A 15,239-nucleotide genomic window follows, 5' to 3' on the forward strand; every position below is an offset into this window, starting at 1 on the left:
TGGACTCAGCTCGCTTCTCTAGTTAAAAGCTTTTCCCATTCCTTCCCTTTAGCATTTGTCAAGAGCCTCGGTCTACTCTGAGCTTTGGTCTTTGGAACACCCGCCTTCCGGCTTGTGCCGCCACCTGACTCCCGCATTCACTCAGGTGATGTGTCCTCGCCTAGGCGATGTGCCCCTTCTCCTACAGCTGGTGCAAGGCCTTTAAACTTCAGCAAGCAGCAGCGTTCACCAGCTTACGTGGATACCCCCCTTCTGCATGGAGACCTCTTATACTTGCTCTGTGAGCATTTGTTTTGTAACAACTTCTCAGGCCATCTTCCCTCCCAGGAGGCTGGCCGCAGCAGCGTCCAAAACCCACTTTTCTGAAGCTGAGGGAGCATGTCCAACTGTGTCCAGTGACCATGTCCTGTGCTGCTCAGAGCTCTCAGCTGGTACAGCTGCTGTCTCTGAAGGTTCTCGTTGCTTCCGTGTCACCAGCCAGTCCTCCCCACCTTGCTCTTAATTATGTCCAGAGAAACAGAGCGTTGTCACCTTTGTGACAGGCAAAAACCTCATAGATGGTCAGCTTTAGCCAGGGGAGACTGGAACCGTTAGCCAGACCCAAAGGGCTGAACCCCACACCTCTCCTCTTCCTGTGGGCCAGAGCCTAGCCCCCTCTCTGCGTCCCGAGCCTACTGACCTGTCCCTCCGGGCTACGAGGCATAGATTTCCACACAAGCGTAGGTCATCTTGATGCTGCCAACCCTGTTGGCGCCTCCTCCAGGGCCATTCCCAGGGCCACCTCCTCCTGCCCGCATGCCCTTACTTCCTAGCTATTTGCCTGAATCAGGCACTGGACTGGCAGAAGAGGTGGGGCTTCCCCCAGCCCAAGGGGAATGCATCCTGATAAAACCTATGGCAATTCAAGCCGTTCCCGTCTCCTAGCCAGTGACTGATCTAGAGACAGGCAATGAGAAGAGAGGGGAGGTCAGCTGGGGGCCTCTGGGGAAGGTTCTCCTGCTCCTACAATGATCTGTGTGCCTAGGAGCCCCGGAATGAAGGCAGATGTGTTCGGGTGGGGTGGGATGATGGGCCACCTGAACAGAAATATGGAAGGAACCCAGGTCTTGATGTCCTTGAGCTGCTGAATTCCCCAACCCTGGAACCTCCCTGCTTCTTGTTTCGTTAGCTAATACCTTTCCTTGTCATTTAAGCCATTTTGGAGTTTCTGTTATGTGCAGCTAAAACCGCTTAGACTGCTACATGTGAGGCCCACCATTGTTCCCCTAATGTTCTTGTCAACAGTGTTCCCGTCACGAGTGCCGTCTCCCCAAGGGTTGGCGGCACCCAAGGAGTTATGCTTCCCAGCAAAGCAGTAGAATCCAGCGTTAGGACAAGCAGAATTTGTATCTGGCAGACCCGGGTTTAAGTCCCAGCTCTGCCACTTCCTAACCATGTGACCTTAGTCAGGTATCTCTCTGGGTCTTCATGTCGTTACTCACAAAGCAGGGATAACAGCACCTACAGCACCAGAATCAAGTGAGACGATGCACACAGAGCACGAGGCCCAGTGCCTGCACTCAGGATGCAGGCAATAAATGGTAGCTATTATTATTATTATTATATCATTAGTATATTAACATTTCAAGTCTGCATTGTCTAGTTCCATCTGGATTGGGCCTGATCAGTGGCAAATTCATTAATTCATTCATCCATTCATTCACATAACCAACAAATGTTTTTTGAGTGCCTACGTGTGCCAAGTACTGTTCTAGGTGCTGTAGGGATGTAGCAGTGACAAAGGGATTAATGCACAGATTTTTAAAGATATAAAGCTGTTACGAGGATTAAATAAGATGCTTAAAATTGGTACAGAAGAGGGGTGCTATTTTCTATTTGCCTCTCCATCCCCAGATCTGATTTCTGCCCTGCTCTGCACCCTGGTTGGCTGACCCCGCCATGTCTTAGCCGGCTGGCTTGGCTGGGTTTGCCCATTGGGGATTATGACAGGGCGGAAGGAGAGAGGGGGTGAAGTTTCTTCCTTACTCTGTCCTCACTTGGTGCCATGTCGCTGGCATGCTGTGCCCTCCATAACTATAGCACCTACTGTCCAGCTCTCACAGGACTCACTAAACCCTAGGTCCCCAGACCCCTCTCCCCAGGGAGGTCCAGCTTCCTGCTCTCACGGGTCCCTGGGTGCCTCAGCATCTCTTGCTGGTCCCTTCATTACAGTCTCTTCACTGGAACCAATGGAGGAGATACACTAGGTGTCCAACAGTTGCTTAGCCCTAGTAGAAGAGGGGGTGTCCAGAGTTTCATGCCTGCACCAAGCCCTTGATCCTTGTCCCCTGGGAATCTGGCTCTCATCCCACCCCTGAATCTTGAGCACATCCAAGAGCTTTTCCTCAATCATTTCCTCTGATTTCTCTGTGGTATCAGGCACGGTTGCACCCCCTCTCGGAACTTTCTCCACTCCTCCACCCCGATTTCTCTGTCTGGTCCTGGCACTTCTATTCCCCTCCCCTTCATCATTGTCAAGGCAGCTTCGAGCTCCTAGTGTCACAACCACGGGATGAAGGAGAGGCCCCTGTCCAGCCCTTGGCCCTGACAAAGGTACAGTGCAGCCAAGCATGGTGGTGACTCCTTCCCTTTGGAGAGCACTCTGTGGCTTTCGGAGTTCTTTCCCACACACGGTATTATATTACATGAACTCAGAAGCCGGCCTCTGGGTTTTTGTCCCCATTGTACAGATGAGGAAAGAGCCTGCACAAGGCGGAGGACTTTGACCAGAGGGTCACAGACTGAGCTGGGATGGAACGGTGCCCTGGCCTGAGGATGGAGGGCCAGGTGATATGGGTGACTGGAGCAAATGGACGGGCTGGGGTGGGGGGCGGGCGGGCAGGGAGAACTGGGCTGAGGGAGCCGAGGTTGGTCATGAAGAGCCAGGGTGGCCAGTGAGGGAGTTTTGATTTTCTTACCCGGCCGGGACTGGAGGGCACGGGTGGTATGCTAGGGGAGCGATAAAATCAAATCCGCATTTTACAAACAACCCTCCCCACCCGGCCGGTCTGGGAAGATAGGTTAGCGGTCACAGAAGTTACAGGGAAACCTTAGAAGGGCACGCACTGGGGTACCGAGGCACACGATAATTTCTTCCCCTGCTGCTTTATAACATTTCTTTACTTTAAAACATTTCTGCAAAGAACGTGTAGTACCTCGTTAGAGAGAAGATGCTTTTTTAAAGAAAGGTTTCTAGAAAAGTGAAAGTGAGAGATACAGCCACACCAGTCATGTGGGAAGAGAGAAGCACCATGTAGCTGGGGAAGGTGAGGGAGGGGGTGGAACTCAGGGGACCCCTCAGCGTAGGTGGATGCCCGGGGCCGGTGACTTTCCCAAGTGGCGAGCAGCGAGCAACAGGGGCAGGCTTGAGCTCAGAACAGAGACCTGGGCAGGGACAGACGGCGCCTGGTGCCCAAGGAGAGGAGCACATGGTGTGAGCAGTGGAAGGAGGTGGACGCAGGGGAGTGAAGAGGCGGGCAGAGGAGAGGTGCCCAGGAGGGTCAGTGAGGGCCGACAAGGGAGGAGAGGATGCCAAGGAGCGGAGGGTCCCGCGGCCCCCAGGGCACGTGGGGGGGGGGCAGGGTATGTGCCCAACATGCTGCAGAGAGGCGGGTAGAGCACGGTGCAAAGAGGCCATTTGGAGGCCACTGGAGACCTAGCCAAGCCCGGGGGTGAGGCTGGAAGGAAGCAGGAGGAGGGGGTGGGTTGAGGGATGAATGGAGGAGAGGGCGTGGAGGCGACGGAGGTGACTGGAGGGGCAGGAGAGAGGGCAGTAGGCAGAGGAACTGGGTGCTGGGGGAGTTGGGAGTCAGGGTGAGAGGTGGGGAGCGTAATTCCAGAGCAGGGAGGCGCCCGCTGAAGAGGCTGTGCGGGGGTGGGGGCCTGGGTGTCAGTCTGGATGGATTTGAGCCCTGCTCCAGCACTTGCCGGCCCTGTGACCTTGGGTAAAGCCTCAGTCTCCCCATCTGTCAAATGGGGATAATAAGGCCCATCCTCAGAGTAGTGAGCGTGCAATGAATTAATGTGTGTGTCTGGCACAAGTGAATACCCCGGGAATGTCGGCAGCCATTCTAGACACCGAAGAGAGACCAGCCTGGACAGGATGAGGGGAACTCACCCTTGGTAGTGGCAGGAAAAAGAGCTGGGGGTGGGATTGGCAGGATGTGTCTGGGGACCCATGAGGAAGACGGTTGGCCAGCAGGGAGATAGTGAGGGGCGTCTCCACCGGACTCCCCAGAGGACCAGCAGGCAGGCCTGTGTGCCCAGGGCTGGGCAGAGCCATGTGGTGGGAAGGGCCCTGGGATCCCTGGGTCCCAGTCCTGGCTTTGATGCCACCTTGCTGTGGACCCGTGGGAAGTCCCTTTCCTTCTCTGAGCTGTCCCCTCATCTGTAAAGGAGGTGGCTAGACCTGCCCATCTCTCACCTCCTGCCTCTGAGCCTAGAACCTTCTTCAAGTCACAGCATCTGGACATTTCATGACCCCCACTCCCAGCCAGCACTCAGAATTGACCTGGCATACAGGAACTGCTCGGAAATATTTACTGAACCAAATGAGTGCCCTAAAGGTCTCTCTAAACATCTGGGCCTGAGGACCATTTGCATCTTCCGACCGGGCCACAGGTGAGCCACAGGGCAGAAACATCCATGGGTGAGGCTGTCAACTCTATATACTGTCCCAGGCCCACTAATTAAATCTGAAAGAGGGTGCAGCGCCTCCACCACTACTACGGCACCCAGTGGGGGGCCTAAGTTCTTCTCCCCTTCCTCCCCCTCCCCATTAACCACACTGCAACGAGACTGAAAAGCAGATGCGAAACTGGTTTCTCCCTTAGTTGGGAGGTGGCCTAAGAGCTAAGAGGGAGGCTGAGAGTGGGGACCCCAAAGAGCAGGTGGGACTTGAGAGCAGAGGGAAGGAAGCAGAGGAGGGGAGTGGAGTGGCAGGAGGACAGGCATAAAGGCCCCTTCCACACCCCGGGGCCACCAGCCTTAGCAGGGTCTTGTCCAGGAGCGGCTGAGGAGACAGCCCTCTCTGGTCCTGAGTGAGGGGCCTTCTGAGAGAGGAGCCGTCTGGCTGAGAACCAGATCCTGAGCCCTGGGACTGGGGAGAGGAAGAAGATGGCTTAAGGGACCGGTGGGCCGGTCCTGGCAGGGAGGACCTCTCTGGGCAGCCGGCAGGAAGGTGGCCACAGGAATACTGGCAGGAGATGACTGGCACACAGCAGGAGCACACAGCACTGCCAGTGGGGAGGGGGAGGGGGAGGGGGAGGGCGTCTGGATGGGGCCCAGGCCCCGCCCCCGTGGTGCCCAGGCTTACCTGCTGCTGGGCCTGGATCCTCATGTACTCGGCCCTCTGCTTGCCATGCTTGCCTTTGTCGGGGCTGCCTGCCTGGCCCTGGGCCGCCTTCAGCCGAGAGGTCCCCAGAGTCACCACCTTCATGGGCAGCACACTGCCACCGCCACTCTGCAGGAAAAGGAACAGGGTCAGGGTTGGAGGTGGGATCACAAAGGCACCCCAGGTGCAGTGGGCCCTCTGAGACCTGGAGAGCCCTCCTTGGCTCCACATCCCCCCCCCCCCAGGAATCAGGTCCACTCTCAGGCCAGGTTTAAGGCCTCCCTGCAGGAGAGGGGATGGGGGCCCCCAGCCAGGTTCCCAACAGCTCCTGGGTGAGAACCCTGGCGGCTTCTTTGAGTAGCCCGGGGGCAGCTGGTGCCCTTCTGGGGGAGCCATTTTTAAGGTGAAGGTCCCTGGCACCACCACTACCACTCCTGGCCCGAGAGAATGTGCCTGCGATTTGGGGGAGGGGTCTTTATAATGGCAGACAAAGTAGGACTGGCAGCCCCAGGCCCACATCTTCCTCTGAATGGGAGGATGGGGACGAAGTCTCCCTAGAGATGGACAAGTCCAGCCCCCTTGAACCACCCCAGGGACCAGGCCTGCCCAGAAGGGCGGCGCAGGCAGAGAAACAGCAGACAGAGAGAGTCAGACAGGAGAGGAGGAGGGGAGTGTGGGGATGCAGAAGGGGGAAAGAACTTTATTTGTCGGTTTACAGATACAGAGCAGAGGGAGAGGCCCTGGTCCCCACCACAGCTGGTTAGGCCGATCCCTGGGCAGGCCAGCTTCCCGGCCTGCCAGGGGCTCTGCCTGCAAACCCAGCCTGGCACCAGGCTCCCAGGAGGGGGGCGGGGCTGAGAGAAGGCCAGTGGGAGGAGGGGGCTGGGGTGGTGCTCCTGCAGCCTCCAACTCCCTCCAGCTCTGAAGACTGGAGCAGGAAGGTAAGAGGAGAGGACAGGGCAGGAGGCAGCCACCTGGGGACCAGGGGGCGGGGGTGGGGGGCTGCCAGGGGATCCCGCGGCAGGGGCCGTGCCCATCTGGCTCAGGGTGGCTTCCAGCTCCCGGAGTGTCTCCTCCAGGCTGTCCATCCGCTGGGTGGTGGCACCGTGCCCCGTGCAGCCCAGGCCAGCAGCACGCTGACCCCTGCACTCCCCGCTGCAGGGTTGGGCGTCGTGTCCAGAGTCCCTGAGGGTCTCCTCTGGGTAGGTCTCGGCAGCGGAGGGCTCCTGGGTCCTGTCTGGGGCAGGTCCCCGAGAACAGGGGACCCCAGCTCCTCCCTTTTCTGGGCTGTAGCTCCCTGTCCCCAGTCTCTTCAGAGCCACCCCTTCCTTCTCCAGCATCGAGCTGTTCCCAGGCTGGGAAATGTCAGCCATTAGCCCTGGCGGGGCCTGTGGATTACCCCAGCCCCTCCCGCTGCCAGCCAGGGTCCGGGGTCGTGGGGTAGGGGTTGTCTTGAGACCGGGTTCCTCAAGCCTGGCCTCTGGTGGAGAGGGAGGTTTGGGGGCACACTCTGTCAAGATGATCCGGGGGACGCAGAAGGACCTGTGGCCTGTGGCAGCCTGCGGAGAGAGGAAAGATGAGGGAGAGTGTGATCCCTGCAACCAAAGCACCCTGAGCTGGGATGGGGGGTCACATGTGGGTGAGCCCAGCCCCTTCCTTTCACAGATAGGGAAACCGAGGCAGGGGAGGGTCCTGACTGAGTTTACCCAGCAAGTTAGAGGCAAAGCTGGGACTAGAACTCAGGCCTTTTTCCACCACACCCTACGGTCTCCCACTTCCTGGCAAAGATGCCAGTTTACCTAGAAGCACAGACACATGTTTACATCTCATCACCCATGTTAAACTCTGAGAGCAGCTCTCATGGTTACTGCCAGGAGTTTACCCATCTGTGCGATGGAGTGACGATAACGTGAGGCTGGTGGAGGATGAAGTGAGCACAAGTGGGCACATGCTTGGAACAAGGCCTGGCACGGTGTAAGTGCTCGATAGATATTAGCTATTTGTTGACTCGAACTGAATGTCCGAGACCCGCAGCCCCATGTGGGTGGAGACCAGGTGTTGGCCTCTGGCCTCGGAGGGTGGGTCTGCCATCCTCATCTCAGGCCAGAGACTCCTGGTCCCTACCCCTTACTTCCGGAGCTTTCTCTGAGGGCTTCACAGTCACAAAGGGAGGGGCTCAGCTAAGTCCTTCTGTTGCACAGGCTTGGGCAAAGCTGGAGCATCTGCCTCTGTGTGAGCGTCCCGGGCTCTGGCTTTGGTGGGGGCACAGAGAGAGGCCCCCAGTCACCCCTACCCCACTTGAGTGAATTCTGGTCTAATTCTGAGCAGAGTCTTATACCAGGAACTGCCATATACGCCTTGATCTTTAATACTTTCTGTTGCCCGTGAAATGGCTACTACTCTCATCACTTTACAGATGAGGAAACTGAGGTGGGGGGTGTCATGTAATTTACCCAAGGTCACTTACCCACAGCTAGCTAGTGGCAGAGCCAGGATTTGAACCCAGGCAGTCTGACTCCAAGCCCAGTGCTCTTTCCACTAAAAGGAGCCATGGGGAGATGCGTGGGGGGCAGCAGGGACCCCCAGACCCCCCGCCCCAGGCAACCCACCCAGCCCTGCCACCTGCTTACCTGGATGTGGGAGGTGCAGACCGGGACGGCAGAGAGGGCGACCCATGCCCGCCCGGCTCCACTGCCCGATGGTGCCTCAGGAAGCAGAGGGGCAGCCAGCCCAAAGGGCCAGTGGAGGGGCTCTGCCCACTGGACCCCACCAGGACTGGCTTCCAGGGCCAGAAAGGTGCAGTGGCTGGGTGCAGCGGGCCAAGGTGCCGAGGGCACAGCCAGCCTGGGGCAGCCCTGCCATACTGTTCACCCCCAGACGGCTCCTTGGACTGCTCTGTGCCCATCCTCTGCCCAGGAGACAGCACTGTCTGCCCGTTTGGTGCCTGTCTGCTCCCCCCGCCAGGGAGCCAAAGCACCACCAGGTCTCAAGCCAGGCTAAAAATCAGGTGGCGGCCAGCACAGAACCCACTGTGGGCCAAGAGAACCAGATGAGGAAGGTGAACACGTGAGTGCATGGGAGGCTCCCCTCTGCAGAGCAGACGCCCTCCTGCTACAAGCTAACTGGGCAGAGGGAGAAATTCCCAGACCACCGCCCCGCAATTCCCCCTCCCCAACCAAGCACAGCCCCCTGGGGTGCAAACAGCAGGTCACCCTCAAATTCCCAAGAAAAAATAAAAAGGAAATAAGTGCAGCAGGACAGCAGCAAAGACTGAAGTTAGAGAGAAGGAAGAAATTCCGAATGTGCCGAAAGACAGAACCGGCAGCCAAGGAAGGGCATGGGTTTCTTCCATCCCAAGCTCTCTGCCCAGATGGGGCCATGGGGCGGAGAGAGGCTGTAAATGAGCCTTCCTTCTGGGCATCCTGGTGCCCAGTGCAAGGCATAGATTCTAGTGGGAGAAAGAGCCCCCACCTGGCACAGGCAGCAGAGTAGGGGAGATGGGGGCAGGGACTAGGCAAGGGCTCAGGACAGTGTCAGACTTTGAGTTGGGCCTAAGGTCATGTAACAAGCACGATCCAAACTCCAATCTTGGACCAAGACAAAACGTGGGCTTCGGGCCAGACCTAAACTCTGGCTGCAGATAGGAACAAAACACCCAAGCCACCACAGGCCAGACCCGGAATCAAGCCTGTAAGGAAATGCAGACCCAAGGGGGCCACCAGGTACCAGGCTGCTGGAGTCTGGAGAGGGAAGGAAGGGTGATGCACCCGTCCTTGGGGCGGGGGAGGGGGTGAGGCCGTGGCAGTGGCGGGACTCAGGGATGTGACTGGCAGGTTCTAGCGGGTGTTCTAGCAGGTTAGTGTGAGAAGTGAGGAGAGGAAGCGTGGAGGCACAGGCAGAGAGAGCGCCGTGAGAGGTGGGGGGCAGCCCGTTACCTTCCACGTGGGGCCCGGGGCTGAGCCCCCAGGAGGCCCCGGGTCCTGGGGGAACAGCAAGGTGGGGATCGGCTGGCGGCAGGGCGTGGGGGGGAGGGGAGACACTGAGCTTCTCTCAAACACCTGGGGAGCAGAAGGTGGGGGCAGGCTTGGAGGAGGGGGTACAGGGAGGATGGGGGTGCTGGGCTCTGACCCAGGCACTCATGGGGAGGGGGTGGCCTGGGCTGGCCCTCCTTGGCCCCTCACCATGGCCACTGGCCACCAGAGGCCCTGGTGGTCCAGGTCTTCAGCCTCTCGGGGAGGGGTGCTGAGAACACTCGAGTCTGGGTGACTTACAGCACTGGGAGGGGGTCAAGGTATATGGGCGAGTCTGTTAGAGCTTCTGTTCTCAGAACACTAGGGGATGGGGGTCTCAGAGCACAGGAGGTGTCAGGGCAGTTGCGGAGCGTCTCAGACACTACGGTAAAAAACTCAAACATGCGGGGAGGGACTTTAGACCCCCCTCCCCCATTTTACAGTGGAGAAGAAACTGAGGCAAGAAGGAGAGGACCCTGCAGCAGCCTCAGTGGGGACCCAAGAATCCAGTCCCCTGTCCTAGTCCGGGCACCTCACCCCGGGGTCAGTTTGACAGGCAAAGGGAGGGGGCCTGGCTGATGACTCAGGGGCCAGGTGCGCCCCTGACCCACCTCCAGCTCTGCGATGATGCGGTCCTCATCGTCCTCATCCTTGATGGCAGAGGCCATGATGGGGGGTGTGGAGGACGGGCGGGCCACCTCGGACACGGCTCGGCGCAGCTTCACTTGGGGCTTCTGCACCTCCAGCTCCTCAGACTCGGCCTTCTGCAAGGGCCCGGTCCCCATGAAGACCAGGCTCTGGGCCCCTCCAGCTCGCCTCCTAGGCCCTAGCACTTCCAGACCATCTCCCACCTGCCCCAGCTCCTCAACTGCCAGGATGGCCCCTTGCCATGGAGGAAGCCCAAGCCAAAAGTAGAGTCACCACTGGCCAGCCTCCTTTCTTTCCTTCCACTTCCTCTGAGAGAGGGGACCACCCCAGAGAGTCTCCAGAGGTCATCTCAGGCATCCCCCCAACTCGACCCCCTGACCCCTACCCAAGCGGTGGTGGTACCTTGATGAAGGCCGAGTCCTTCTTGCTGGTGACCACGACCTCTCCAGTGCGCGTGGTGGTCAGGCCATGGGAGGAGGGGAAGCTCCGGCGGGGAGGGGGCGGCGGGGGAGACTTGGAGGGTTTCTCCGTGCGGTATCGGGGCACTGTCAGCTCATCTGCGGGCAGCCAAGGGACTGGGGGTCAGGGGACTCGTAACCCTGGAGTCTGTGCGCCACATCTGACTCCAGGGTTAGGATAAACCTGGCTTCCTCCTCCAGGGAGGAAGGGAGAGGAACGCACAGGGGAAAGGACACAGGCCCCCTCCTCCTTCTCTCCTACCTCCCCCTGCAATCCAACCCCAAGCCCTGCTGCTCCTCCCCTTACAGCACTCTTCTCATCCCTTGCTACTCAAAGTGTGGCCCGTGGAACAACAGCATTGGCAGCACCTGGGAGCTTGTCAGAAATGCAGAAGCACAGGCCCCACCCAGAGCTGCTGAATCAGAATCCACGTTCTGGCAGATCCCCGGGTGATTTCACGTGCACTTTCAAGTTTGAGAATCACTGCTCTAATCCATCCCTTTCCTGCCCACCCCTCAGCCCTGCCCTGCACAGATCTTCATCCTTTCTCCATCAAGAGAGAGTACTATTCTGAGAGTCCGACCCCACCCACCAGGCTCTCCTTTCCCCCAATTCTTCCCGGAGTGGGGGCTGCTTCCTGGGCAACCTGCAGAAAAGTCACTCAAGCCTGACATTCCTCTGCCTTTGATCCCTCAGTGATTCCCCGTGACCCCAAACCATGTTCAAGTTTCTTGGCCCAGCACCCTCTGTGCCTGCCAGCCTTTCAGCTTCCGCTCTGCTTACTACTCCCTGGTCTGGACCCAGCTGGGCAACACCAAACACAGACCTCCAGGCATTTGTATGTGCTGTTTCTCCCTGGAATGCCCTCTCTCACTGGCCAGGGAAATCCAATGGAAAGTCCCCTTCCATGGGAAGCCCTTCCTGCCCTTCCAGGGCCTCCTCTGGGACAGCATTTAGCACCTGAATCCTATTTCCGGTTTACACACGAGGTATGGCCTGGGACAGATTACTTAACCACACTGAGCCTTAGTGTCCTCACCTGTAAAATGGAAATAATTACTGTATCTGCCTCCTGGGATTGTTGCAAAATTATAAGGATTGATACGTAGAAAGCATTCGGGGCAGTTCTTGCCGCATAGTAAGTGCTTGATAAACACAGATGTTAGTAATTTTAAGCTCTTTGAAAGCAGCCTTATCTCCTTATCCCCAGCACCTAGCAGATAGTGGGTGCTTAACAAATATACGTGGCAGGAATGAATAAATGCGTGAATGACAATTGCCATTTGTGGTTCGGGTTTCTCACAGGCTCAGGGAGCACAGGAACCCTGTCCGTATAGCTCAGCGCTGCACCCGCACCCCGTCTCACCACAGCCTCGCTTCTGGCACACACACTGGGTCAGAACGTGCAGGGGGACGACCCTCTGCCTGGACTTGCTCATCCTCCCTGCATGGTCCTCTCAGCAGCAGTCAGAGCAGTGGGAAAAATCCCTGGATGGAGTCTAGTGCTATCCCGTCCTTCTGGGTCTCCCTTCGTGGATGAGGGGCAGGCCAGCACCTCCCTCCTCTGGCAGCCGGACCACAAAGATTCTCACTCCCAAGCACCTCCCCCATCAACCCGAGAGCTCCCGAAGGTTGGGGCTCCCCTCCTCTGGGCTCTTCACCAGCCCCCTACCTGCCCCCATACCTGAGCCTCTCCTTCCACTGGGCTCCGTTCGGGGGGTTGCCTTCTGGCCGTGGGGCATCTTGGGGGGCTTGTGGTCAGGGGTGGGGGCTGGGCCTGGGTGGGCCTTGCTCCCACAATCCAGGTCAGGGATGGCCTTCAGCAGCTCTGCCTGTGTCTCCTCCAGAAGCCGGTTGATGTCCTTGGTGCTGTACTGGGTCAGGGCTGCCCGCTTTTCCTCCCAGTCCCGCTCGGCAGCCTTGAGAGGAGGGGTCGACAGTCAGGACTGAAGCGGCTGCCCTGCTCCTGGACCTCTGGGGCCTCAGACACACATGCAAGGAATGGAAAGGAAGCCTCCCGTTTGGTCCGAGCCTCGGGCTTCTCCTTGAGTATTACATGCTTTCCCTGTGAGCCTGGAATACCACCTTCATTACAAACTACTCTTGGGATAAACTTAGACCTGCTTTTAGACATTCTATTCTGTCTCACTGAGCACATAATCTACTCTTATGCTAACACTACACTGCCTTGATTATCATAGGTTTATAATATGCTTTTCTGTCTAGCAGGACTAATGTCACCCTCAGTACGCTTCTCAGACTTCCTCGGCCCCCAGGAACAAGTCCCCACGTGTTGGCACCTGCCAATCTAGGACGGTGGTGAGAACGTGTGAGCCTAGTTCTGGCCCCCCCATGCCGGGCCCAGCACCTCAACAGACACAGCCTTGTCCACGCTTCTCTTGCCAGGAGTGTCCAGGCCTTTGGTGGGGTTGCCCGCCTTCGGGGTCGGAGGGGCCCCCTCGGTTGGCCCGCTCATCTCGTGGAGCTTCAGTGGAGGGCTGGGGGGTGGCATTTCAAAGTCCAAGCTCTTGTTGAAGTCAGTCTCGGCTGTCACCTTCTTGGGGGACTGATTCAGGAGGTTGCTGGGGGGTGGCCATGCACCTTCGTCCACTTGCCTGGGGTTGGGAGAGTTGGGAGCAGCTGTGAGGCCTGCAGGGTGGTGGCCCCATGGGAGGGAAGCCTGGCCTGGGGGAGGTGGGGTTTGAGGAGGGCTCTGGGATCTTGCAGGACAAGTGGAAGGGCCTGGGGAGGAGTGACTGCATCCGGCAAATGGGAGGGCCAAGGCTACAACATGCACGGGGCCACAGATCAGAGCTGAGGTGCAGATCCAGTCGGCACACCAGTGAGCTTTGTGGGAATTAGGATAAGGGGTCAGGTTGACCTATCGATCTAGCTCAGTACGTGACCTCACTGGGAAACTGGAGGTCAGAGATAAGAACTCAGGGATAGTATGACCTTCGGATCTGGGCCAGCGTGTCTGTGACCCCACGGCAGCGCTTGAGTAGCCCATCCAGGCGCTGTGGCTCCTCCTTCAGGAACTTCACTGCCTCCACCTCCACACGCAGCACTACCCTCATCTTGCTCTGCAGGCCTGGGAAGTGAGCTGAGGGGAAGGGAAGGAGTGAGCTGGAGAGGGAGCAGCTCCGAGGACTGGGAGGACAGGCAGTGGGGTGGGGGTAGGGGTGCCCCCAGGCTCACCCTTGAGTTCAGTCAGCGTCTCCCCGAGTTGCTTCAGCACCAGCGCCTTCTCTTCCAGCTCGGGCCCAGGCACCAGTCGGTGGCTGTGGGACACGTCCCTCTGGATCATCTCCACCGACTTCTCCAGGTCACTGAAGCCACACAGAAAGACCCTTTCAGCCCCTCTGGCCCCAGCCCAGCCCCCTGAAATTGCGCAGCTGGAAAGAAATCAGGCCACCAATCAGATCAAAATTAAAAGCCATTCACCAGGCCACAAGCCCAAGTGAACTCAGAAAGCCAAACTTCAGAGATGAGACTTAGAAGCACCCCTAACAGGTGCCTTGGGTCCCCTCTTTGAAGTTCTGATCTTTCTTAACATCGATCCAAATCTCCCTCCCGATAACTTGCATCCTATGATTCTCATTATGCCAAGGACACAGCAGAGAAATTGGCAGCTTTTCAGAGAACTGGAGGCAGTTGCATGTGCTCCTAAAGAGTGTCTTCTTTTTCAGGGTGGCACTGCCACGTCCATCTACCTTTGCTCAAGTGATCCAGACACTCAGCCTCTTTCCTCAATGACAAAGCTGCTTTCAACTTTCAGATGGTTTATGCTGAGCTTGTGGGGTTATTTTTCTTTTTTAAAAAAAAATTTATTTATTTTTGGCTGCATTGGGTCTTCGTTGGTGCGCTCAGGCTTTCTCTAGTTGCGGTGAGCGGGGGCTACTCTTAGTGGTGGTGCAAGGGCTTCTCACTGAGGTGGCCTCTCTTGTTGCGGAGCACAGGCTCTAGGTGCGCAGGCTTTAGTAGTTGTGGTGCACGGGCTCAGTAGTTGTGGCTCACGGGCTCCAGAGCGCAGGTTCAGTAGTTGTGGCGCATGGGCTTAGTTGCTCCGCAGCATGTGGGATCTTCCCGGACTGGGGCTGGAACCTGTGTCCCCTGCATTGGCAGGCGGATTCTTAACCACTGCACCACCAGGGAAGCCCTTGTGTCGTTTTAAAACCCTCCATATTTCTAAAACGTAAATCAGACCACCAAGTCACCACCGCCTGTTTTGAATCCAAAATGGATTCCAACATTTGGAGGCTAAAATCCAAACACTTCAATGTAGCCAAGAAGGGTATGAGGGTAGTAGTTGAAAATTTGGCTCTGGAGTCAGACAGATCCAAATTCCAATCCCAGCTCTGCCCGACCCAGCAGAGCTCTTAGACAAGTTACTGACTGTCTCCAGGTCTCAACATCCTCATCCCAAAAATGGGGACGGTAAGAGTTCCTCCCTCCTGGTGCCACTGTGAGGATTAAAGGAGCTAATGCAAGGGGTCAGTCCCTGGGAGCTGCTCTTATTTTCCCTCCAGCTACATCCACTGTCCTCCTCGTCTGGCTTGCTTCTGTTTAGAACCATCCAGAATTGCTGAGGTCCTCGTATGTGCTGCTCTCCCTGGGCCTCTATAATGCCATTTCCTCTGCCTAGAACACTCCATTTAGCACCCCCGCACACACACACACAGGCATGCACATGTGTGACTAACTCCCACTCATCCTCAGGTCCCAATGGGAACCTCTCCCCCCTTCCCTAC

At 57.5% G+C, this 15,239-nt stretch overlaps 1 protein-coding gene across 1 annotated transcript in view; it reads right to left on the bottom strand.

Moving 5' to 3' along the window:
• The window catches only part of SRCIN1 (SRC kinase signaling inhibitor 1), a 41,792-nt gene that overhangs the window by 2,525 nt on the left and 24,028 nt on the right, over positions 1 to 15,239 (bottom strand). The window contains exons 11-17 of the mRNA XM_007465139.1: positions 13,687 to 13,817; positions 13,444 to 13,591; positions 12,857 to 13,103; positions 12,173 to 12,407; positions 10,432 to 10,586; positions 9,993 to 10,145; positions 5,354 to 5,500 (exon numbers count right to left, since the gene is read on the bottom strand). Of these exons, the coding sequence (XP_007465201.1) occupies positions 5,354 to 5,500; positions 9,993 to 10,145; positions 10,432 to 10,586; positions 12,173 to 12,407; positions 12,857 to 13,103; positions 13,444 to 13,591; positions 13,687 to 13,817 (1,216 nt within the window). The remainder of the gene's footprint in view (positions 1 to 5,353; positions 5,501 to 9,992; positions 10,146 to 10,431; positions 10,587 to 12,172; positions 12,408 to 12,856; positions 13,104 to 13,443; positions 13,592 to 13,686; positions 13,818 to 15,239) is intronic.

This window comes from Lipotes vexillifer, unplaced genomic scaffold, assembly GCF_000442215.2.
Source record: "Lipotes vexillifer unplaced genomic scaffold, Lipotes_vexillifer_v1.1 scaffold591, whole genome shotgun sequence".
NCBI classification, from domain to species: Eukaryota; Metazoa; Chordata; class Mammalia; order Artiodactyla; family Lipotidae; genus Lipotes; species Lipotes vexillifer.